Raw genomic sequence first — 24,360 nt, 5'->3', positions numbered from 1 at the left:
CTGAAAAACGCAAGGAATCATGGGATTTGTCAAAGGTTGTCAGCTATACTGGTAAATAGATCTCAGCGCTATAGATACAGTGAGTATACTTTTGATCTGATTTTTTTTTTTGTCTTTTTTTAAGTTTCTATTTGTCATGGCTGATTCAAAGTACCAAGATATGAAGCTGGAAGATTTTGTCATGGAAAGTCGATGCTTTGAAGATTATTTTAGCGGAGAGTGGGTTTTTAAAAAAAACAGGAAGAAAAGCTGAACTTGCAGCTCTTGCTGCAGCAATTGAAATCAGTACAAAGAACTCCTTAAATTCTATTGAAAGTTATAGATATCATACATTTAATTTCATTCGCTCTCAAGAAAATTATAAAATTTGTGTCATTTATCCTCGCGATCTCGCTCACTCACGGAAGTATGAATCAATAAAAAGGAGAAAAACATCGCAGCTTTGTACAAAAGCAAAATAAATGCAACTAATTAATAGAAAGCAAATGGCATGTTGGCCCTTATAACAAGAGGAGTCGAGTATAAGAGCAAAGAGGTCCTTCTGCAGTTGTACAGAGCCCTAGTGAGACCACACCTGGAGTATTGTGTGCAGTTTTGGTCCCCTAATTTGAGGAAGGACATTCTTGCTATTGAGAGAGTGCAGCGTAAGTTTACAAGGTTAATTCCAGGGATGGCGGGACTGTCATATGCTGAGAGAATGGAGCGGCTGGGCTTGTACACACTGGAGTTTAGAAGGATGAGAATGGATCTTATTGAAACATATAATATTGTTAAGGATTTGGACACGCTAGAGGCAGGAAACATGTTCCCGATGTTGGGGGAGTCCAGAACAGGGGCCACAGTTTAAGAATAAGGGGTAAGCCATTTAGAACGGAGACGAGGAAACACTTTTTCTCACAAAGAGTTGTGAGTGTGGAATTCTCTGCCTCAGAGGGCGGTGGAGGCAGGTTCTCTGGATGCTTTCAAGAGAGAGCTAGATAGGGCTCTTAAAAGTAGCGGAGTCAGGGGATATGGGGAGAAGGCAGGAACGGGGTATTGATTGGGGATGATCAGCCATGATCACATTGAATGGGGGTGCTTGCTTGAATATGCACCTATTGTATATTGTCTTGTTTTAAAACCCCGCTTGAGTCGAAAGAAGGATCTCGACCCGAAATGATGCCCATTTCCTTTGTTCCATAGATGCTGCCTCACCCGCTGAGTTTCTCCAGCATTTTTGTCTACCACCAATAGTTTTAAAACAGTATTTCCTTACCTAGAATAATGAAAGATCAAAAATACGGAGGAAATAAAGCCCTGTTTACACAAAGCAGCTTAGCGCCGCTCAAGAGACTGGGGGGGGGGGGGGGGGGGCATTTGGGGGAAGACTGGACCAGCTCTCATCCGCAGAACTGCGCCTCATTTGCAGCCAGGATCGAACCCGTGTCCCCACAGCCGCAAGTGCTGCCGAACCGCCACTGGACCGTCCCCGGTTCTTCCCCCCCACTCGAGTGTCCCATCCCCGTTCGAGGGGCAACCGGAGACGTCCGGGCCGACGGGACACCGCCCCCCAGGCCCACCGCCAGCACGCACCCACAGCCAGCACCAACTCCAGCCCAACCCCGCTCCAACTCCTGCCCAACCCCGCTCCTCGATGGGCCACTGCGGCGACAAGTGCCAGTTCGCCCACGGCCTGGCCGAGCTGCGCTCTGCCCCTACGGTACCCGCTGCCACTTCATCCAGCCGGCGGCTGCCCATCTTCAGCAGGATCTCGGTGTCAGACTGAGGGGAGGGGGGTGGACGTGGAGGGCGGTGGCCAAGCCGGCAGAGCCGAGCTGGAGCCAACGGCTGCAAGTCCGGGGCCGCCCAGCCAACCCAGGGCCACCTCCGGACAGGGACGGGGGCGGCCCAGCAGCAACAAGAGCACCCTGACCACAGACGAAACGCAAGCCTGCACACAATACAGCACTACCGTTGCCGAGACTTTATAGCTAGTGACCTATGAACTGGGCATGCGCAGTCGGAATACCAAAGTCACTTATTGGCCCAGCTGTTAGTATCATAGCTTGGCACCATCATGAAGCAAAAGAAAAACGGATGAATTGCTGTGGGCAGATGGATTTGAGGAGGATGTTTTACAGATTTCTCTTGATTGACGGAGGCAAAGGTTTTAATAGAAATAGAAATAGAAATAGAAATAATTTTATTGCCACACAACCAAGGTCGGTGGTATTTGGGTTGCCAGCAGCGGTACAATAATAAAGAACACAACCACATTAAAATTTTACACAAACATCCACCACAGCATTCATCACTGTGGTGGAAGGCACAGAGCTTGGCCAGTCCTCCTCCATTTTCCCCCGTGGTCGGGACCACCACCCTCCACAGCCGTTGCTGCGGGCGTCCAGATGGTAAGGGACAAAGTCAAAGTCAAGGTGAGTCCAGGATCGGCTCTTCCCAACCAGAGACCGCGGCTTCAGGCTGGTGTAGGCCGCAGGCCGGCGGTCAAAGTTTTAAAGTACCTGCCGTGCCGCAGCCGGAAGCTCTGCAGTCTGCAGGGCCGGCGGTCGAAGCTCCCCTCCTGGGATGATGTTAAGTCCATACCACGCCCGCGGTAGAAGATGGCCGCGGGCCGGCGGTGGAAGCTTCTTCCACCCGGGTCCCCAACGTGAGATCCCGGGCTGTAGACGCCGCACCAGCTGGAGTTCTGCAGACCGCTGCTTCAGGCTGCCGGCTGCCACGGGCCAGCGTAACGGAGCGCTCCCCTCCAGCGAGGTCTCACCCGCTCCGCGCCGAGAGTCCACGCTGTGCCCGCCGCTGAAGCTCCGGGCGCGTCTCCGGGAAAGTCGGTGCCGATCCTTGCTGTTAGGCCACGGGGGAGGCGACCTGAAAAAGTCGCCTCTCCATGGAAGAGGCGGCCGAAACGGTTTCCCCCTTACCCCCCCACACCACCCCCCACACATAACACACAAGGAAACATTAAAAACACACTTTTAAACATACTAAAAAAATTTAAAAAGTTGAAAAAAGACGGACACGCTGCCGACAGGCGCTGCCAGTGCAGCGCCCTCTACCGACTAATGTTGCTGAAGAAGGTCATGTAAAGCAGCAGTGCTGCTGTTTGCTGTGCCTCAATTTTCACACTGAAGCAACTGTTCAACCACTGAGAAGTGGCTGTTGTGAAGGGCCTTTGGATGACTTTTCCAGTGACTGACTGAAATGAGATGCCTCTGTAGTTACCAATTTTTCTCTATTTTTTGCTGAGATGTATCTTGCTTCATTGATCACAATTTGAGAATGCATTTTTTCTTTTTCACCTTTGAAGCAGTGTGGAAAGTAACTGAAATACAAATGCAACACAACATTTAGTTTTATTTCCTGGAATTGTAGACAGTGAGTGCATTTATATTAGATTAATGATCCATTTGCTTAGATGTTTAGTTCCTTAGCAACCTTTTTGAGTATAAGACAATTTAATATTTTTGTTTCTGAAGGATCCAGATGGGGTTTGAAGGTTAAATTAAATACAGCAGCAGGAGGAATAAAGATGAGTAATAGTTGAAAGACACAAAATGCTGGAGTAACTCAGCGGGACAGGCAGCATTTCTGGAGAGAAGGAATGGGTGACGTTTCGGGTCGAGACCCTTCTTCAGACTGATGTCAGGGGTGGTACATAAATAAGGAAGTGTAAAGTGTGAAAACAGGACAAAGGGAATGAGTTCCAGGAAAATGTTGAATAGATCGTTAGTTGGGAGAAGGAAACAGCAAACAGATAAAATGTAGTCAGAGACAGTAGGACTGGTTGGAGAACTGGAATGGCAGAGAGGATGGAGAGAGGGAAAGTCAAGGGTTGCTTGAAGTTAGAGAAGTCAATGTTCATACCGCTGGTGTGTGAGTTGCCCAAGTGAAATATGAGGTGCTGTTCTTCCAATTTGTGCTGGGCCTCAGTCTGCCAATGGAGGAAGCCCAACCCAGTGAGTAATAGTTGAATTGTGTTCATTCTATTTTTCATACATAATTCTGGACCACTTGTGTTTCAGAAATTCTGAATCTCTGAATAATGGCAATAATGCCACGTGATGTATTGTGTTTGTGCTTCTCCCTATCATCAGTTTAAAATAACGAAAGCTTAGTAAATTAACAGGAGCATTGGTAGCCTTGAATATATTTTACTGCAGATATCTATTAATGTCATAAAGCTGAAATTGTTTGTCCATGGATTCAAATGTGATCATAATTCTGGAGATTGTTTTTAATTAGCCTGTCTTATACACGGTGTGGTTAGTTAGATGTATATGATGTATAGTTATGTTTATCAGCTCCTAAGATCATTACCTTGTGTTTTATTTCTTCTTTTAGGCTTTTGGTCAGGCTTATAGTAACCAGAAAAAGGTGGCAGCTGATGGAGAAAGTCGTGAGGAGTCATTGATTCAAGAGTCTGCTTCCAAAGAAGCGTATTATGTGGCCAAGATTCTGGAGCTACAGACCGATCTGAAACAGATGAAAAATGTGCTCACCAATGCCCAGTCTGAAAATGACCATCTCGCTTCCATCACACAGCAGCTGAAGGAGGTAATAAAAAATACTGACCTAACAAAAAATCATTTTCTCTGTGCATCGTTTCATCCTTTATTTCCCTACTCCCTTGAATGCAGGTTTTTGATAAGGTTGGGGTAGTCTGTACCATTCAAATCAGATAAGTCTCTCATTTTATTCTTGGATTTCTGCTGTGTTAACTAATCTTAGTAGAGATGGCAACAAAAAACATAAAAGATAAAAATGAGCTGGATTTTATTTATACAGACACAAATCTGAAGGAAATAGTCACAGAAAAATGTTTGCTAGTTGCTGACAAAGCAAGTCTATTTATGCTTGGACAAGCCAACATTAGAAAATTAATCAATTTAACAAGTTTAATTGTCCATTTATTTTAAATTCTTTCAAAAATTCCCCCCTGAGGAAGTGAAATTGCATCGTGTAAAATTTTGCCCACAGAGGCATAATTTGAAAAATCGTTATAAACAGTGGTAAATAGTCATATTGCATTTAAATTTTATGTTTGATTTGTGCATAGATGAACAATCGCATTCTAGATGACATTGAATTTTGAATGAAAGGCCACTCAAAATAGTGTGATACAAACAATTCAAGTTATAGATTTAATGCTATTCAATAATGACTGGCAATAGGCTCAGCATTCACGTTCTTTGATTACTCTCCTTGGTACTACTAACATTCCAAACAATGTATCCATGGACCTAGGTGAAACACAGTGTCTTCTAGCAGGTATTCCCCAAATTAAACTACTGCACATTTTGCAAATCATTCACTTGGAAGCCAATCATGGTCCCACTGCCCCAGATTCTTGTCATTTTGGAGCAAGAAAGGTCTATTTCCCTTCCAGCTATACACGGCAAGGACAGGGATGTTGACCTATTTATGTTTCCAAAGATCTAACTAACCTTATTTTGATGGCAGAGCATCAACTCAGTCAGGAATATGCAGCAACCATAATCTTTGTTTTGCATCAGCCAATGCATGTGACAGCTTTGTTTCATATTTATTTTTTCCTCTTATCTGACCCAGTCAAAAATACAAGTATTTCATAGAAGATAAACACAAAAAGCTGGAGTAACTCAGTGGGACAGGCAGCATCTCTGGAGAGAAGGAATGAGTGATGTTTCGGGTCGAGACCCTTCTTCAAGAAGAAACGTCATCCATTAGTTATTCCAGTTTTTTGTGTCTATCTTCAGTCTAAACCAGCATCTGCAGTTCCTTCTTACAGTATTTCATTGAAAGTGCTTTCAGCTAAAATTCAACAATTGACCAAACAAAATCAAATTTATATCAAGAGGTAAAAGGAGATGTGTAGGAAGGAACTGCAGATGCTGGTTTAAACCAAAGATAGACACAAAAAAGCTGGTGCAACTCAGCGGGACAGGCAGCATCTCTGGAGAGAAGGAATGGGTGACGTTTCGAGTTGAGACCCTTCAGACTTTTTGTGTCTACCTTCAGTAAAAGGAGATGGCTTGTTTTGAAGAAAAATATTGGAGAAGAGAAAAATGTGCATGGCCACCAATAATGGCGTGACGGAATTTTGTCTTACATAAGATATTAATAAAGAAGAAGCTCTTTATTTCTTGGATAATCTTTGTTAAAGAGCTGGAAAGGCCTGTGGCAGTTTAATGTTCTGCTTTGATCTGATTTTGGATTTGATTGATTACATGCCAGATGTTTGACATAGATAACTGGGGCAAATATTACATTTGGATTAAATGCCATTCTGTTATTACAGAGCTCTATTTGTTTCATTTGGAAATCACCCGCTAATATAATGTCTGCATTTAGCTTGTGCTATTAAATATTGATGGCGAAAATCTCAACATTTGACTGTTTGGAGTCATCGGTTTTGGTTTAAGGCGCAAGCTCTGAAACAAGAACCGTATGGTGAATTTGATGAATATCTTTTCAGACAACATAAACACTTTCAATTTAAAGATATGCTATAGTTCTGATTTGATACATTTTAAATATAATTCAGTATTAAAAACCCGTAAAATTTGTTTTGTGGCGAAGGATCAGCAACTTTGTTTCCTATTCACAGATGCTTCCTTGAACTATTTAGTGTTTCCAACATTTTCTGTTTCCTTTCAGATTTTCGTTATTTGACTTTTAATCTTGGATTAGTCATTAGATTAGCTACTCCAAATTTCAGTCAACAAGTCAAAAGTATATTTTTTAAACAAACTTTAGGCTAACTGAGGGCAGCACGGTGGCGCAGCGGTAGAATTGCTGCCTTGCAGTGCCAAACACACAAGCAGCTTGCACCAAAGATACCAGAGGAGCGGGTCTTATTCCTAAAATGGCGGAAATGACGTTCCTTTGCGTACTGCACGTCGGTCCATTGGATTTCGTAGGAGTGGTCTATCTTGTTCCTCCAGTATCTTTGGTTTGCACTGCCAGTAAGTTTTGACTTTTTCTTGGGCAATTTCGGTAATTGAACCACCATCTGGTGACTTTTCAAGAAGATTCCAATGAAGAATAAGATGGAATAAGGATCATCAAAACATTGAATCTACAGTGTGATTCCTGGGTTAATGCACGTTCCAAAATGCTCAATTAAACAAAATAGATGGTCGAGGGTTTTATTGTTACATTTTTCAAAATTGAACAATGAAATTGTTACTAGGAGCCTGAGTTGAAACAGTTGGATCCAGGAGTATGTGTTTGTGTGTCAATTTGACAACTACTTAGTTCTCGCCAATGTGGATAACTCCAAGCTCTGTCCTCACATCAGGAACAATTAGCGATGGGCAATAAATATGGGGGTGCACATTAAGTGAATGAATTTAAAAAAAGTCACAACCTGGTTTAATATAAATCTTATAATCCAAGCAGTTGCAAAATTTGTCTGACGATGTCCTATAATAGATGGCTCACGATATTTATTCAATCTGTAAATTAAAATGTATTCATATACTTGTAGTAATAGATATGCATTTAATTAGTTTGTCATCCTAAAACATTTTATATTATACATTGGTATTTTAATTCTCATTGTAGAGCTGTCTGTTTTTCTTTCCTTGATCCACAAGGAAGAATTAACTGTACAGAATCTGATTGTGCTGGTTCAATTCAGTACAGCTGTGGCTAAAGATCAGCTGTCTGAAAAGGAGTTATCTTTCAACCTTTATATTTAAGTATACCCAAGTATTCAAAGGTTTAAAAGATAGCTTTAGATCTGCTCAAGTTGGCTCTTTATTCTCTTTCATTCCTCTTCTAGGGTACAATAATTTTGGGAAATGTTCCACAGCAAACAAAATGGGAACAACTCTTTTGCTACCACCCAACTTGTGGCAGGAAAACAACTATAGTTCTAAGACCTCCACAAGTGCGGTTGTCAAGGGGACGGGGAAAAATGCCCAGGGAGAAGCAGGCAGCAAGCACGTAGCCTGTTGGTGTTGTGAGATTGTGTGAAAGGCAACTTCAGAGTCAAGTTTTGTTATTCAGACGAGCATTTCAGCATGTAAATGTGAAATAGAAATAGGAATACTTTATTGTCACATGTGACTAGGCACAGTGAGATTCTTTGCTTGCATACACAACGTATACAAATAGCAGCCACTTACGGCGCAGACAAAGTTACAAAGCACGCCAGCTCCCCCTTTTGTCCCCCTTCCCCCAACAGTTTCCCCCACTGTCCTTTGTCCCCTCCTCCCCATTGTCCATTGTCCTCCCTAACCCCCTCACGGCAGTCCCCCCACGCCGGGTCCTCCATTGTTCTTCACTTCCCCCTCACGGTGTCTCCGTCGGCCGCTTCGCCCGACCCAGGGTTAAAATAATGTAAATCAGATTTTTAATTTTAGACTTCTAAGTCCAAAAGTATTTAAATACATTTTTCCCAAGAAAATCCTGCATAATGCAAGCTCTTCTCACTCCAGGTTGTTATAATTGAAGACCCCCTGCTGCTATCATGAGTCAAAGTTTCCATTATTTATGTAAGTGGATGCTTTTGAGAGGGGTCCAGAGCTGTGGTAACCTTGATCCTCAGCTATGTTTTTGTGGCTAGAAGTTAGAAGCATTTCCCCTGACTGTTGCATTGTATGGCCCAATGCCACCAATTTAAAAAAAATGTTTAATGACTTAACCCACGATTAATCGACCGTGTATAAAACTGCTCAACGGTGTCAGCACCATAAAAGTTAGGACTAATCCTTTTGGCCTAACTACTGCCCAATCAGTTTGTCTAAATAACAGTGAAGTGATAGGAGGTGTAGGTGACAATGTTATCTATTTGTCAATTCTTGCTATTGAGGGAGTGCAGCGTAGGTTCACCAGGTTAATTCCCGGGATGGCAGGACTGACATATGAGGAAAGAATGGGTTGACTCGGCATGTATTCGCTGAAATTTAGAACGATGAGAGGGGATCATATAGAAACATAAAATTCTTAAGGGATTGAACAGGCTAGATGAAGGAAAAATGTTCCTGATGTTGGGGAAGTCCAGAACCAGGGATCACAATTTAAGGATAAGGGGTAAGCCATTTAGGACTGAGGTGATGAGAAACTTTTTCACCCAGAGTTGTGAATCTGTGGAATTCTCTGCCACAGAAGGCAGTGGAGGCCAATTCACTGGATACTCTCACGAGAGAGTTAGATTTAGCTCTTTGGGCTATTGGAATCAAGGGATATGGGGGAAAAAGCAGGAATGGGGTATTGATTTTGGATGATCAGCCATGATCATATTGAATGGCGGAGCTGGCTCGGAGAGCTGAATGATCTACTGCTGCAGCTATTTTCTATGTTTCTATCCACGTTTCCTTGTGATACAGAAGGAAGCCCTTTGGCCCATTGAATCCAACAGTTTACTGAGCAATCCCCTTCTCCCACAGATTATGTGATAGGAGCAAAATTAGGACATTCGGCCCATCAAGTCTACTCCGACATTCAATCATGGCTGATCTATCTCTCCCTCCTTACCCCATTCTCCTGCCTTCTCCCCATAACCTCTGACACCTTTATTAATTTTACATTTTACATTTTCGTTGTACATGGTTCATGTTACAATGACAATAAAGAAACTATTCTATTCTAATCAAGAAACTTATTGTCACAGAAGCCTGTTCTCTCTACTTTCCCATCAATTCTAGCACCAGGCTACACCAGGAGCAGATTTGTTGAGGACAATTAACTTTCTGACCTGCACATTTTAAGCATGTGATAGGAAACCAGAACACCAGGAGATAATCAACAGAGTCACAGTGAGAATGTGTAAGCTCCACCCAAACATACATTTGCACTAATTCTACATGATTCATTTTTATTCTGCACACATTCACATCAAATGCACCAAGATTCTATCACTCATCTATACAGTAAAGGCAATTAATACTTTGAGAAAGCCATTGCTAAAGCAAACTGGACAGTAATTTTTGTGTTGTGAAAACAATGAAATTCTATCTGAATAGGTTGACATTAGAATATTTTAACTGCTTTAGGGTTTGCATATAATTTTACATTCATTGGACTTTCTTGAATAAGGATAAAGATTTAGTGGTTTAATTTAACGCACTACCACGATGAAGCTAGCATTTAGAATTGCCGTATGTGTTACAGGTTTTCAGATTGGCTAATGTCTGTAAATACATGTTTTTTGTTTCTAGAGCAATCAGGTTGTGGAGTTACAAAGAAATCGCCTGCGTGATGATATTAAAGAATATAAATTTCGTGAAACAAGACTTCTGCAAGATTATTCTGAACTTGAAGAGGAAAATATCTCTCTTCAGAAACAAGTCTCAGTGCTTAAACAAAATCAGGTGAGTAATAAAATCTGTTCAGAATTCTGCATTGGAGCAGGTACAAAGCATTGTGATAGGTGGTGGGTTTACTTGATGTCTTAAAACAATGAAAGCACAGGATAAAAATGCAAAAAAAGTTTCACTTTAGTGATAAAGGAAAAAACAACTTATGAATGTAAAATATTTGTATCAAAACTAATTTGGTGATGGAATCCACATGTGGGCTGGAAGCTATCCTGGACCACCGAAGTTGTGAACAGTCCAGTTCGGAGAGAGGAAAGGTTGGGAAATTAAATTTGAGGAAGGCTACAAAGGCAACAGGAAAGCCAGAGCTAATGTTTGAGAGGAAATTTGTACTCTATATAGCTGGCATTAGAGAACATAATACAGCACAGGAATAGGCCCGAACATATTCGCCAAACATAATACCAGGATAAACTAATCTCATCTCCCTGAATATGATCCATAGCCCTCCATTCCCTATATACGTCTTTGTAAAAGACTCTTAAATGCCATTTTAATACCACTTAAAGGCAAGCTATATCCTCACGCACTTACATAAGTTGTCTCTTTGACCCATACTGTAATGGGAGCTGTCTGAGATGTGACAAGAGGCGAACCTGTTTGGAGACATTCGAACATGAAAGATGAGAACGGTTTCTTGAAGTCTGCAACACATGCAAGGACTTTGAGAGGAAAGGAGTGTTGGAGATGGGCTGGGAGTTGGAGCCGAGAACCTTTTTAAGGAGAGAAAGTCCAAGAAATAGGAACTTTGTGCTTCAAAATAAAACATGATTTGCAATATTATGGACAAGAGCATTACCACGTTGTTTTTGTTTTGGATGAAATAAGAATTAAAAATAAAAGCAACATAAAACATAATTTGAATTGCACTTTTAAAACTCCTTCGTATGCACCAAAAGAAGCTTTGTAGGTGCCATTTTTTTGTTTCAATATTTATTTAATGTTTATTGAATCTGTCAGTAGTTTAAGCAAAGAGAATGCATTTTGAGTTTGTCTATTTACCTCAAGCCATAAAAAGTAATTTGTATATAAATGTGGGAAGAGTTTGTGAAAGTTCAATTTTACTGCTAATTTGTTTACTGGTGAAATATCGTACTGGTCAGGAAATGGGGTTAATTATCTTATTATGATGCAGGTTGAATTTGAAAGTTTGAAACATGAAATTAAAAGGCTTGAAGAAGAAACAGAGTTCCTCAACAGTCAGCTGGAAGATGCTATCAGACTAAAAGAAATAGCAGAACGACAACTTGAGGAATCTTTGGAGACGCTGAAGAATGAGCGGGAGCAGAAGAATAACATGCGCAAAGAATTATCTCACTATATGAACATCAGTGATTCAATGTACACCAGCCAACTGAGTATCTCTCTGGATGGATTGAAGTTTAGCGATGATTGTAATGAACCAAACAATGATGAACTAATTAATGGTTTTGAAAACGGCCTGACTAAATTGAATGGTGACAATAAGCTGTCCACTCCTAAGAAAAATGATCATTTCAAGCCAGCACCGAGCTTGGTGTCTGATTTGCTAAGTGAGCTGAATTTATCTGAAATGCAGAAACTGAAACAGCAGCTGATGCAGGTATGTGACTTTCAGTTAATTATTAGTGATGAGCAGCGTTTTGGCGCTTTTTAGGTCATGTATGTGACTGGATCAAATTTAGAAATATTTCAACATCTTGTTTTTTTACACAGCTTTTCTTGGTTAAGTATAGACAAGTAAACACCTGCCTCAGAATATTTCACTGGTGAGAGGAGGTGTCTGAATGAACTTTTTATTTTATTTATTTTTCTTGCTAAGTTCATTTCTGTGAGATGTCTCTGTAATCGTCCAAATTATAACATAAAAGCAAAAGTATTTAATTATCTGTTGAGAACATTAAGGGTTGTGATAAGGTTATAAATCTTTTTTTCAATATTTTTTGATTACTTGCAATTTTAGGTGGAAAGGGATAAGACCACATTACTTGCAACTCTCCAAGAGTCACAAAAGCAGCTGGAACATACAAGAGGTGCCTTGTCAGAACAGAATGAAAAGGTCAACAGACTCACCGAGCATGTCAGTGCCATGAAAAAACTCCAGGCTAGCAAAGAACGGCAGAGTGCACTTGATAATGAGAAAGAGCGAGACAGCCATGAAGATGGCGATTACTACGAGGTAGATATCAATGGCCCTGAGATTTTGGAGTGCAAGTACAAGGTGGCTATAGCTGATGTAAACGAACTCAAAGAAGAACTCAAAAACCTGAAGGCCACATACTCTGATAATGAGAATAAATATGAGAAGGAGAAGACCAGGAACGAAAGTGAAATCCAGTCCATGACAGAGAAACTTGAACTACTAGAAAAAACTAATAAAGAAGAGCAGGAGCAGATTATCTGCTTGGAAAAGGAGCTGAAAAAAGTGAGTGAGGTAGCTGAAGGAACTCAAGGTAGCTTGACTGTGGCGCAGGATGAACTGGTCACCTTCAGTGAAGAACTAGCAAATCTGTACAACCATGTTTGTATCTGCAACAACGAGACACCCAACCGAGTAATACTGGATTACTTTAAAGAAGGTAAAAATGTCCGCAGCTGTTCAGAAGGTAAAGAGAGAAGATCTCCAGTACTGCTTACCAAGGGCCTTTTCCCAGGAGAGATGGGAAAAGTTGAAAATAACAACAATGGAGACATTGTACCAGCTTCTGCTTCATCTTTGCCCTCACCTGTGTCTTGTGCTAGTGATCCACGCAAAGAACCAATGAATATTTACAACCTGATTGCTGTCATTCGTGACCAAATCAAGCATCTTCAGAAAGCAGTTGATAGATCAACAGAACTATCCAAACAACGTGCTGCTTCCCATGAACTGGGGGCAATGGCAGACAAAGACAAAGAAGTTTTTATGGAAGAGATCTTGAAACTGAGGTCCTTGTTGAGTACCAAGAGAGAACAAATTTCAACGCTGAGAGCTGTGCTCAAAGCAAACAAGCAGGTAGATCAATCATTATTTTTAAGTAATATGGGTGGTGAACTTGAGCCTCATGCATCTATTGGGAATCAAGGATAAATATTAGTTGTTAGAGTTGACCAGGTATTAGGATTATCAACTAATTTTAATCAGTTAGCTATTTATGTTATCAAATTTGCTAATTTTAGGTGTAAAATGAATAATCACTACAAATGTAATGCAATAATGTACAGTTTTTGCACAGCTATTATAGTTTACAGAATACAAAGAACAGTGAGTCTTTACTAGAGTTTGACTGAATTATTCAGGTTGTATTGTCAGTTTAAGAAAAATGTGCATCTAAGATGATCTTTCTAAAAGCAGAATAATGTTTATTTTCAGACTGCTGAAATGGCCCTTTCAAATTTGAAGAGTAAATATGAAATGGAGAAATCCATGGTTACTGAGACAATTATGAAACTACGTAATGAGCTTAAAGCTTTAAAAGAGGACGCTGCTACCTTTTCATCTCTAAGAGCTATGTTTGCCACCAGGTAAAATTTACCTTCAGTTTTTTTTGAGACAATATTCAGATTTTGACAATTTGTAATTGTGTGCGCACACTTTTGGATTCGATTCTCTAAACCTGTACAGTTTTATTCTACTTTTTGATATTTATATAATGTTTCACTACATTTTTGCAACTAATAATAATTCACACAAAGACAAAAAGGACTTGGTTACATTTCTAAATGTATTTTATCATTTCCAATAACAGCAGGTTCCATCAACTTTATTTCATTTCATTTGTGATCGTTGTACTTTCCTCAATGTAGATCCTCTGATGTGTGCTACACGACAACGGGATCTGGGGGGTCCTTGTTCATCAGTCAATGAAAGTAAGCATGCAGGTACAGCAGGCAGTGAAGAGATCCAATGGCATGTTGGCCTTCATAACAAGAGGAGTTGAGTATAGGAGCAAAGAGGTTCTTCTGCAGTTGTACAGGGCCCTAATGAGACCACACCTTGTGTGCAGTTTTGGTCCCCTAATTTGAGGAAGGACATACCTGCTATTGAGGAAGTGCAGCGTAGCTTTACAAGGTTAATTCCCGGGATGGCGGGACTGTCATTTGCTGAGAGAATGGAGCAGCTGGGCTTGTATACTCAGAATTTATAAAGTTGAGAGGGCATCTTTTTGAAACGTATAAGATTATTAAGGGTTTGGACATGCTAGAGGCAGGAAACATGTTCCTGATGTTGGGGGGTGTCCAGAACCAGGGGGCACAGTTTAAAATAAGGGTTAAGCCATTTAGAACGGAGATGAGGAAACACTTTTTCGCACAGAGAGTTGTGAGTCTGTGGAATTCTCTGCCTCAGAGGGCGGTGGAGGCTGGTTCTCTGGATACTTTCAAGAGAGAGCTAGTTAGGGCTCTTAAAAATAGCGGTCAGGGGATATGGGGAGAAGGCAGGAACGGGGTACTGATTGGGGATGATCAGCCACGATCACGTTGAATGCCTGTGCTGGCTTGAACGGCCGAATGGCCTACTCCTGCACCTATTGTCTATACCCACAAGGTAGAGCAATATCTTTAATTTGTCCAAAGGTTTATATTTGTTCATCCTCTGGACACCTAAGTGACCTTAAGTAACTAATAAACTGACAACTGTTAAATTGATTCGAGATGAATTAGAAATATTTTACCAAGGCAGAGATTGACAGATTCTTGATTAGTAAGGGTGTCAAGGGTTGTGGGGAGAAGGCAGGAGAATGGGATTGAAAGGGAAAGATAGACGAGTCATGAATGAACAGCAGTGTAGACAAGATGGTTGAGTCGGATGATCAGCCATGATCATATTGAATGGCGGTGCAGTCTCGAAGGGCCGAATGGCCTACTCCTGCACCTATTTTCTATGTTTCTATGGGTCGAATGGCCTACCTCTGCTCTTATGAAGGTAGACAAAAATGCTGGAGCGGTCTCTGCGGAAAGCCAAAAGGGGAGGAGATGGGAAGATGTGGCCAGTGGTGGGATCCCGTTGGATCTTCAGAGACCGCTTCCTCCATAACTCCCTGGTAAATTCGTCCCTTCCTACCCAAACCACCCTCTCCCCGGGTACTTTCTCTTGCAACTGCAGGAAATGCTACACTTGTCGCTTTACCTCCCCCCTCGACTCCATCCAAGGACCCAAGCAGTCTTTCCAGGTGAGGCAGAGGTTCACCTGCACCTCCTCCTACCTTATCTATTGCATCTGCTGCTCTAGGTGTCAGCTGCTCTACATCGGTGAGACCAAGCGCAGGCTTGGCGATCGCTTCGCCCAACACCTCTGCTCAGTTCACAATAACCAACCCGATCTCCCGGTGGCTCAGTGCTTCAACTCCCCCTCCCATTCCGTATCCGACCTTTCTGTCCTGGGCCTCCTCCATGGCCAGAGTGAGTCCCACCGCAAATTGGAGGAGCAGTGTCTCATATTTCACTTGGGTAGTTTACACCCCAGCAGTATGAACATTGATTTCTCCAATTTCAGGTAGTCCTTGCTTTCTCCCTCCTTCCCCTCCCCTTCCCAGCTCTCCCACAGCCTACTGTCTCCGCATCTTCCTTTCTTCTTCCCGCCCCCACCACCCTAAACATCAGTCTGAAGAAGGGTCTCGGCCCGAAACGTCACCTATTCCTTCGTTTCATAGATGCTGCCTCACCTGCTGAGTTTCTCCAGCATTTGTCTACCTTCGATTTTTCCAGCATCTGCAGTTCTTTCATTTTGTCTGCTCTTATGACGTATAAACTAATGAAAAATCATTCTTTAGATGCTCTGTAGGGAGCAAAATTGTGTGATCTGGATGTTAGAACATAGAACTGCACTACATTATTTGTTGCAGAGACTGAAAGATTTCATTAATTGTCAGCTACAGAGGACTCTTCTGGCTTCGTTTCTGCTTTTGCACGTTTCAATCTTGTGCTGTCCTGTCATTTTGCCACACATTGTTAAGTAAACCATCCTTTTCCAATTTCTTTATTGTTTCAGTGTCATCTGGCTTTTCATCTATTGTGTACAATTATTATATAAAGTGTTTTTATACAATGTAAAACTGAATTGCAGATTTAAGAGAGTGCATTTTAATTTAAAGGGATGTCTGCTTTGACACTTTAATATGAAGTAAAGCAATTTGGATAATTTAATCTGATTCTTTTGGAGATTTAATCTAGATGCCAGGATTTAGAAACATAGAAAATAGGTGCAGGAGTAGGCCACTCGGCCTTTCAAGCCAGCACCGCCATTCAATATGATCATGGCTGATCATCCAAAATCAGTACCCCATTCCTGCTTTTTCCCCATATCCCTTGATTCCCATTACCCCTAACTCTAAATCTAAATCTAGAATCTAGAGCTAAATCTAGAGTTAAATCTAACTCTTTCTTGAAAACATCCGGTGAATTGTCCTCCACTGCCTTCCGTGGCAGCAAATTCCACAGATTCACAACTCTGGGTGAAAACGTTTTTCCTCATCTCAGTCCTAAATGGCCTACCCCTTATTCTTAAACTGTGGCCCCGGTTCTGGACTCCCTGAACATCGGGAACATTTTTCCTGTATCTAGCCTGTCCAATCCTTTTAAGCATTTTATATGTTTGTATAAGATCCCCCTCATCCTTCTAAATTCCAGTGAATACAAGCCCAGTCGACCCATTCTTTCATCATATGTCAGTCCCACCATCCTGGGAATTAACCTGGTGAACCTACACTGCACTCCCACAATAGCAATAATGTCCTTCCTCAAATTTGGAGACCAAAACGGCACACAATACACCAGGTGTGGTCTCACCAGAGCCCTGTACAACTGCAGTAGGACCTCCTTGTTCCTAAATTCAAATTGTCTTGCAATGAAGGCCAACATTCTGGTTCTAAGTTCTAAGTCAGGATGGAAAATACTGTAATTTTGCAGGCCTAATTTCATGAATTTTAAAGATGGTGATGTTGCATAAATAGCCTGCATAAATACGTAGTCTAGTATTTTTTGTTGGATGTGGACTTCATTTCAAAAAAAAATTAAAACCACATTCAATGCATCTCAATGCTGTGGAGAAAAATCTCAACAAACAATTTTGGAGGTTTTTCAAAATGTGGGTTTAATTAAAACAACAAGAAGGAATGACACAAATCTGGAGTAACTCTGCGGGAGAGGCAGCATCTGTGGAGAGAAGGAAAGGGTGACGTTTCGGGTCAAGACCCTTCTTCAGACTGGTTATGGATAAGGGACTTTTACACAAGAAGGAATGACAGATGTGTTCACAACCATGAAACAATAGAACTCAAGATCTGTTTCAGTCTTAAGTGATATAACAAGTATGGAATAACCAAGACACAAAAAAAAAGCTCCATTTTATTGGCATCAAGATATAAGCAGTTTTAAAGGAAAGAGGTATTCGAAATCAAGATGTGGTTTGAATAGTTTGTAGCAATGTTGTTTGGTATGCCCAGGGTCCTGGAGGTCAGGGGCTACTTTGGCTTAAGGCTACTGATGGATCCTGAGCAACGCTGTGGAGTGTTGAAATAGCTCGGGGGATCGGAATGATCTCATCAGCCCCTGACTTCTGAATTTTAATGAGTTCTTTGTCTGTTTGGTGGAAGACCTCATTAGCTGGCCTGAGCACACTCATAATGTTGGTTGCAAGCTCAAGGATAATTTTAATTCTCTCAATCTTATTCCATTCTTGTTGGAGGTTAACACCCAGCCTTTAATTTTTTGTTGGTTTTAGCAAATTTAGTTTGTCGTGTGATTATAGTTAATACAAACAAAGAGGTGATTGTTCAAATGATCACCATTTTTGATTCTTGCTCTGCTTTCACAATTGATTTGAATTTTAAAATCTGAATTTCTGCTATGGCATTGTTAATATATCATTAATTTGTCTGCTTTCAAATATTCACAAATAGCTTTCTTTCATTGGTTTCAGATACTGCACTAGCATTCAGAAAAATATTGCCTCATTGTATTCACATGTGTGTTTTACAGTCTGGGCTTTACACACGCACGCACAGAACAATTGGGAATGCAAACTAACAGCACGTGGGAGGTGGGCACTTTCATTAAATGCATATTGTAGGTTCTTTACTATATGTTATTTTATGTATATTTACATAGCTTTCAGCCCTTTTTGAATACAAATGGTATAAACACTTCAGAAAGTCTTTCAAAATGGAGGAAATACGCCTGTTCTTTGTAAAGCTAATCTTGATATACAAGGATGGAAAGATCATAACATAAACACATGAAACAAAAAACAGATTCATTGATTAATAACTGAACTGTGCAAAAACAAGCAATCATTTTCTTTATTATCAATGCCAGGTTATTAAAAAAATTATCCCATTAAAAGCAGCCTTAATTGTTAAACAATAATGAAACACCTTTTTTGAATAGTGCAAAATGAAAATTCTTTGCATTTGAGAAAATGGTGGCAGAACTGTATGAAGAAAATAACTGGAGAGTGAGGGGATGGGGACGGGGTGTTAAACATGAGGGAAAAGAGGGGAGTTTAGCAGACTAAGCACCGGTAACCAGCGAGCAGGCAGTGAATCATCTGGAAAAATGGCCTTTGTTGCATCTACACCTCCTCATGCTACTTACTGTTTCAGTCACAGGGGCACAGTGGTAGAGTTACTGCCTTACAGCAAAATGCAGCGCCGGAGAACCGGGTTTGATTCCGACTACGGGCGCTGTCTGTACGGAGTTTGTACGTTCTCCCCGTAACCTGCGTGGGTTTTCTCCGAGATCTTCGGTTTCCTCCCACATTCCAAAGACGTACAGGTTTGTAGGTCAATTGGCTTGATTAATTGGCTTGATAAATGTAAAAATTGTCCAGTATAAAAATTGTCCAACTTCCAGTATAGTCCCTGGTGGACTCTTCAGAAGGTAGAAGGTGCCAGTTTTCCCCAATTCTCCTCCCTTTCTGCTCTCATTGTATATTGTCATTGCTCTATCCTGGCTTGTTTGACAGATTGAAACGGATAGAGTTAATAGGTTGACAAATAGAGTGATACAGTGTGGAAACAGACCCTTCGGCCCAACTTGCCCACAACATGTTCCAGCTACACTAGTCTCACCTGCCTGCGTTTGGTCCATATCCCTCGAAATCTATCTATGTACCTGTCTAACTGTTTCTTAAACGTTGGGATTGTCCCAGCCTCAACTACCTCCTCTGGCAGCTTGTTCCATACACCCACCACCCTTTGTGTGGAAAAAGTCACCCCTCAGATTCCTATTAAATCTTTTCCCCTTCACCTTGAACCTTGTCCTCTGGTCCTCGATTCCCCTACTCTGGGCAAGAGATTCTGCATCTACCCGATCAATTCCTCTCATTTTATACACCTCTATAAGATCACTCCTTATACTCCTGCGCTCCAAGGAATAGAGACCCAGCCTACTCAACCCCTCCCTATAGCTCACACCCTCTAGTCCTGGCAACATCCTTGTAAATCTTTTGAACGCTTTCAAGCTTGACAATATGTTTCCTATAACATGGTACCCTGAACTGAACACAATATTCTAAATGCGGTCTCACCAACGTATAGTACAACTAAGGTTGCCAACTGTCCCGTATTAGCCGGGACATCCCGTATATTTGGCTAAATGACCGCCCTTGTCCCGTATTTTGACTGCTACTACATGGGCTGAGGGGACTGTCGGGTCGGAGCGCCGCGTCCGACCATCGGTCGGCAGCCCGGCCAGCTGTCCGACCTTCGGACCTTCACTTACCGCCGACTCCATCAACGATCATCGGTTCATGAGTTGGATGGGGTGCCGGACTTTGCACGTGACGTCGCACGGAATGTCTGGCGCCCAGGCCAAAACTCCTCAGCTGGCCCACCGGCTGGGCTTTGTGTGCAGTCCAGCACCCGGGCCAACTCATCATTCACCCACCCACGGCCGAGTCGGTCAACGAATTGCCGCCGGAAATTTGTCCCTTATTTTGACCTTTTGTCCCTTATTTGGGAGTGAGAAAGTTGGCAACCCTATGTACAACTGCAACATGACCTCCCAACTTCTATCAGTAGTCAGTACTAATCAGTAATAGTGGAAGCATACAGTTTGAATGAGTACTCTTGATGAAAATAAGTCTTTGACAATTGTTTTTCTAGTATTCTTTGTATACTGATTACAAGTTGCTATATTGACTGGGAAATATCAAAGGGTGCAGGAAAGTGAACTTGTGGTTTCATGTGGAGCTGACTGGCCAAGTGGATTGAGGATCACCTTATTTGCTGAAATCTTTAATTTCGCAGTGAGATTTTCTTCTTCTAACCATACATAATTTATTATTATGCTTCAGGTTATTAAACTCCACAAAGATTGATCAGGTAGGATAAATAAATGCAGGTGTTTATCTCTGCGGCTTGTGTTGCAATTGCTACAGTGCCTGCATGCTGGCTTTTGTACTGTAGTGTGGGCGCTGTGGAAGTTCTAGTGCCCTCTGCTGGCTTTATTATGGAATCCATCTGCGACAAAGTCACCATTTTGGCTTCCTAATTGCTGAAAACGTCTTATCTTTGCACTCTGTTTTCATCCTCTTCTGAGGTCACCTCAGCTAGTACATATTTTAATAAATATTTGTGTCCGAAGCAAATTGTTTTTTAGAAAGTCAACAATTTGACTTGCAGAAAAAAATCATTAATTTTCACACTGACCAATATTTGGTCAAATTAACAAAAAAAAAATCTGCAAAAATAATGGACATTTCTGATACATATAAAATGATTAACATATATTTAGTTACTATATTTTTAATTTGTTGCTTTTATGGAATTGTTTTATCCTGGGAGATGTTTCCTCAACAACAGTCCTGTATAAGTAATTGTAGTTTCTTTATAAAGGACCAAGTGGTGAGTGTAGGACCGAACAAATTCAGTCTGAAAGCACATTTGTGCACTGTTAACCTAAATTGCAGTATAATTAGTAATAGCCGTACCCAGAAACTGTAGTTTCCAGCTACTACAACAGCAGTTGTACCACTAATGGTGCACACATGAAGCAGGCAACCCAAGGAATTCACAGTCCAGATTTTAATTTTCCATGCTTCAAAGTAAGGTTTGTAATATAATTAGTTAAAATCTATTCCTGGAATATTGCAGCATAAATTGTAATTGGTGCTAGGTTATACATTGTAATTTATGTTAATACCTACCTGAAAATCCCTGATCATTTTTTTGTGAATCACACTTGAATTACCAGCTCCCATTGCACCTGAAGAAGGGTCTCGACCGGAAACGTCATCCACTCCTTTTCTCCATGGAAGTTGCCTCGACTGAGTTTCTCCAGCATTTTTTGTCCAGCACCCATTGCAAGGTGACCTCTTGTGACCAACACTTGACCAGCAGGATGGGAAAGAGCTCACAAAGGGTTTAAGCAGTTTTTCCTAATTGAAGATTTAATTTCATTAGGTTCCTCAATATACCTATCTCCAAGGCTTCATGTTAAATCCTACTGTTCATAGAAAATGTGAGATTTGCCATTTGGGTGCCAGCATTGATACCTGTCTAAGTGCCAGGTTTGATCTCACATGCACATTTACATTTGGTTCCATTGTATTCCAAATTTGCTGACGGGTGTACAAGTGGGTGCCAACTTGCCAGTTAACAGTGTCTCAAAGCTTACCTGCCTGTGAGAGAAGAAATTGAGGACTTTGTATATGGAGATTATTCAGAAGTTTCTGAAGCCCTGGATTTTTTTTAAAACTGGATTCTTCTTCTTGCGTATGACGTGCACAGCCTAAAGTTGTAGGACAACTTGTTCTATTTGATCTTATTTGATTGTGCACGCCGGGTTGATTGCATTCGTCAAAACAGGGCGGACCACATGAAGGTTGCAATCTTCCACCCCAATTTAAACTGGATAATACAAGGAGTTACTTGGATGGTAAGGTGCCCATGATAGATTGCCCCACGCCCAGGAGCAGTATTCAGTTACCCAGGGGCTTATGTAGCAGTCGGGCTAAATGCTACCCGGCCAACTGGAACTTACATTCTGTTAATATTTTAGATTTTTAAAAAAAAATATAAGGCCATTAGTAACGATGACCGCAAAACCATTAGAACTTTCCTTTTGAAAAAAAATGATCTGGTTCATCAATGAACTTTACGGACGATCGGCTGCCTTGAGCTGGTCGATGGTCAATGTCACCATCTCCTCGCCACATTTGTGCCATGCTTTCTGTGTTCAAATAGAAGCAAAGTCAAGATGCTGGAGCATTGTGCAGATCCAGCAGGATGATTGTTCTGGAGGGTTTTGGCATGAAATGTTGATTCTCTCCATTGTTTCTGCAGGAGCTGCTGAGTAATTCAGCACTTTGTTTTTTCTTTGTTCTTCCAGCGTCATCTTATTGTCCCATTTTTAAAAATAGACAATATTAGTGAGACCACATAGCATGGAGTTGGTGCTGATTTTGGTAGGCGAGCGCCTACCAAAGCAAACCTTCTACTCCCAGCTTAAAGAAGGAAAACGTAAAAGAGACGGACAAAAGAAGAGATTCAAAGACGCCTTAAAAGCCAGCATGAAGAAATGTGAAATCGACATTGACAAATGGGAAACCAATGCTAAGGACAGGAAACTTTGACGAACCATCATCCAAGAAGGAACAGTGACCTTCGAAACCAAGAAATGCGCAGAATTAGAAGAAAAGAGAAGAAAACGGAAAGAGAAGCAGCAACAACCAAAGCCCGATCTGGCATCTGGAATTACCTGTCCTGAATGTCGAAGAACTTTCAAAGCCAGGATTGGACCCATAAGCCACCTGATAGTCCATAAAAACAACAGAATGTAGACCATCATCCTCGACCTCGAGGGATAGCCACGACAACATGACAAAGTGTGCTCAGCCCAGTCAATGTTGCAATCCCCACCTCGTTTAGAGGGAGGGCTGTCTCTGAGACTAATTGCCTGATGTAGTCATACTCACAGGACCTTCCACACAATGTGTTGGCTCTTCCACTACAATCCCTGTTTAAGCCATGGCATTTAGTTGAACATGGGGTGGGACACCCCGATCATCATCTACTCTCCTCCCTCTGATATATTAGTATTCCACATTGAACAATCGGACAAAGTACTGGCAGTAGAGGTTATAAAGTATTCTCTGGGTGCAAAGCATGGCCTGGTAACAGTTTCACTGAGGTGGGAGGCTAAACATTGCTGCCCGACTGGGTGTGCAACTGATCATTTTACCACCGCTATCCCAGATGGGATAGGCAAATCTTGCACAGACTGAGGATTGAAGAACTGTATCTGTGGCTTGGAGGTTAGCTATAACTGTACTTTTAAAAATAAAATCAGATTCACGTTCAACTTAAATTTCAATTTTTATATGCATGATTTCTTAATTAATTTTGTACTGTAAGGAGTGATTTCTGTGCAACAGTGACTGTCAGTGTGATGACACGTTTATCAAGTTAAAAACTCAATTCAGCTACAAAGCAAAAGACCGTAGAACAAAATTACTGAAATCTCTCTTTAATAACTGGTCAAATACCAAATTAGATCAACGTGCAATTGTCAGAAAGGTTTCTCAGCAGTGAAAGTAAATGTCAAAGTTGCCTGGTATAATAAGGCAGCAGTAGGTGACTCTCTGAATTGGAATATCGGTTTTACTGTTTTCCAATACAATTTCATAACTGCTTGATGCTGCATTAATTCAGCGGATCTGGTCTTGTCTTTACTGTTACTCGGTGTGAATGTAAATAACTAATTAAATGTAATCTGTTTTCAAGGTATTTGGAGGTTTGCACATTGTTAAGTATTTCCACCATGGATAATTACTGAGAACATTACTGTAACCATAAACCGTGATTCATTATTCATTTTCTCTTCAATCTGACACCCAAGTTTTAATCTTGTGTTTGTGTCTGGGTAATCTCAGTTTCTTGTGTAAAAAAAAAATAGTTATAGTGAAGAAATATACAATATAAATATGGAAATGTATTTTTGACGTCTTGCAGATTAATTTATGCAAGGCAATATTAATTATAGCGTTGCCATATATTCTGATATTTAATCAGTGGCACTTAGTTGTTTGTAATTGTATCAAGCTTTAATTATTTTCTTTCTTACTGAATGTTGATTTTCATAATCATTTGACAGTGGAGCT

At 41.1% G+C, this 24,360-nt stretch overlaps 1 protein-coding gene and 1 long non-coding RNA gene across 4 annotated transcripts in view; one reads left to right on the top strand and one right to left on the bottom strand.

Annotated features, from left to right (window-relative positions):
• bicd2 (BICD cargo adaptor 2) overlaps positions 1–24,360 on the top strand; it is a 46,720-nt gene that overhangs the window by 17,528 nt on the left and 4,832 nt on the right. For 2 of the 3 annotated variants that reach the window (XM_033036537.1, XM_033036535.1), the window contains exons 2-6: positions 4,339–4,551; positions 10,143–10,295; positions 11,437–11,883; positions 12,244–13,275; positions 13,633–13,784. In XM_033036537.1, coding sequence (XP_032892428.1) covers positions 4,339–4,551; positions 10,143–10,295; positions 11,437–11,883; positions 12,244–13,275; positions 13,633–13,784 — 1,997 coding nt within the window. Of the gene's footprint in view, positions 1–4,338; positions 4,552–10,142; positions 10,296–11,436; positions 11,884–12,243; positions 13,276–13,632; positions 13,785–20,553; positions 20,582–24,360 lie in introns of all 3 variants that reach the window. The other variant, XM_033036538.1, reaches the window with a different exon arrangement.
• The window catches only part of LOC116983024, a 34,053-nt gene continuing 28,080 nt past the window's right edge, over positions 18,388–24,360 (bottom strand). Inside the window, exon 3 of the long non-coding RNA XR_004414598.1 lies at positions 18,388–18,400. This is a non-coding gene — a long non-coding RNA (uncharacterized LOC116983024). The remainder of the gene's footprint in view (positions 18,401–24,360) is intronic.

Source organism: Amblyraja radiata, chromosome 18, assembly GCF_010909765.2.
Source record: "Amblyraja radiata isolate CabotCenter1 chromosome 18, sAmbRad1.1.pri, whole genome shotgun sequence".
Classification (NCBI taxonomy): Eukaryota; Metazoa; Chordata; class Chondrichthyes; order Rajiformes; family Rajidae; genus Amblyraja; species Amblyraja radiata.
The sequence above is the reverse complement of the archived record's forward strand: the minus strand, read 5'-3'. Positions and strand labels throughout refer to the sequence as shown.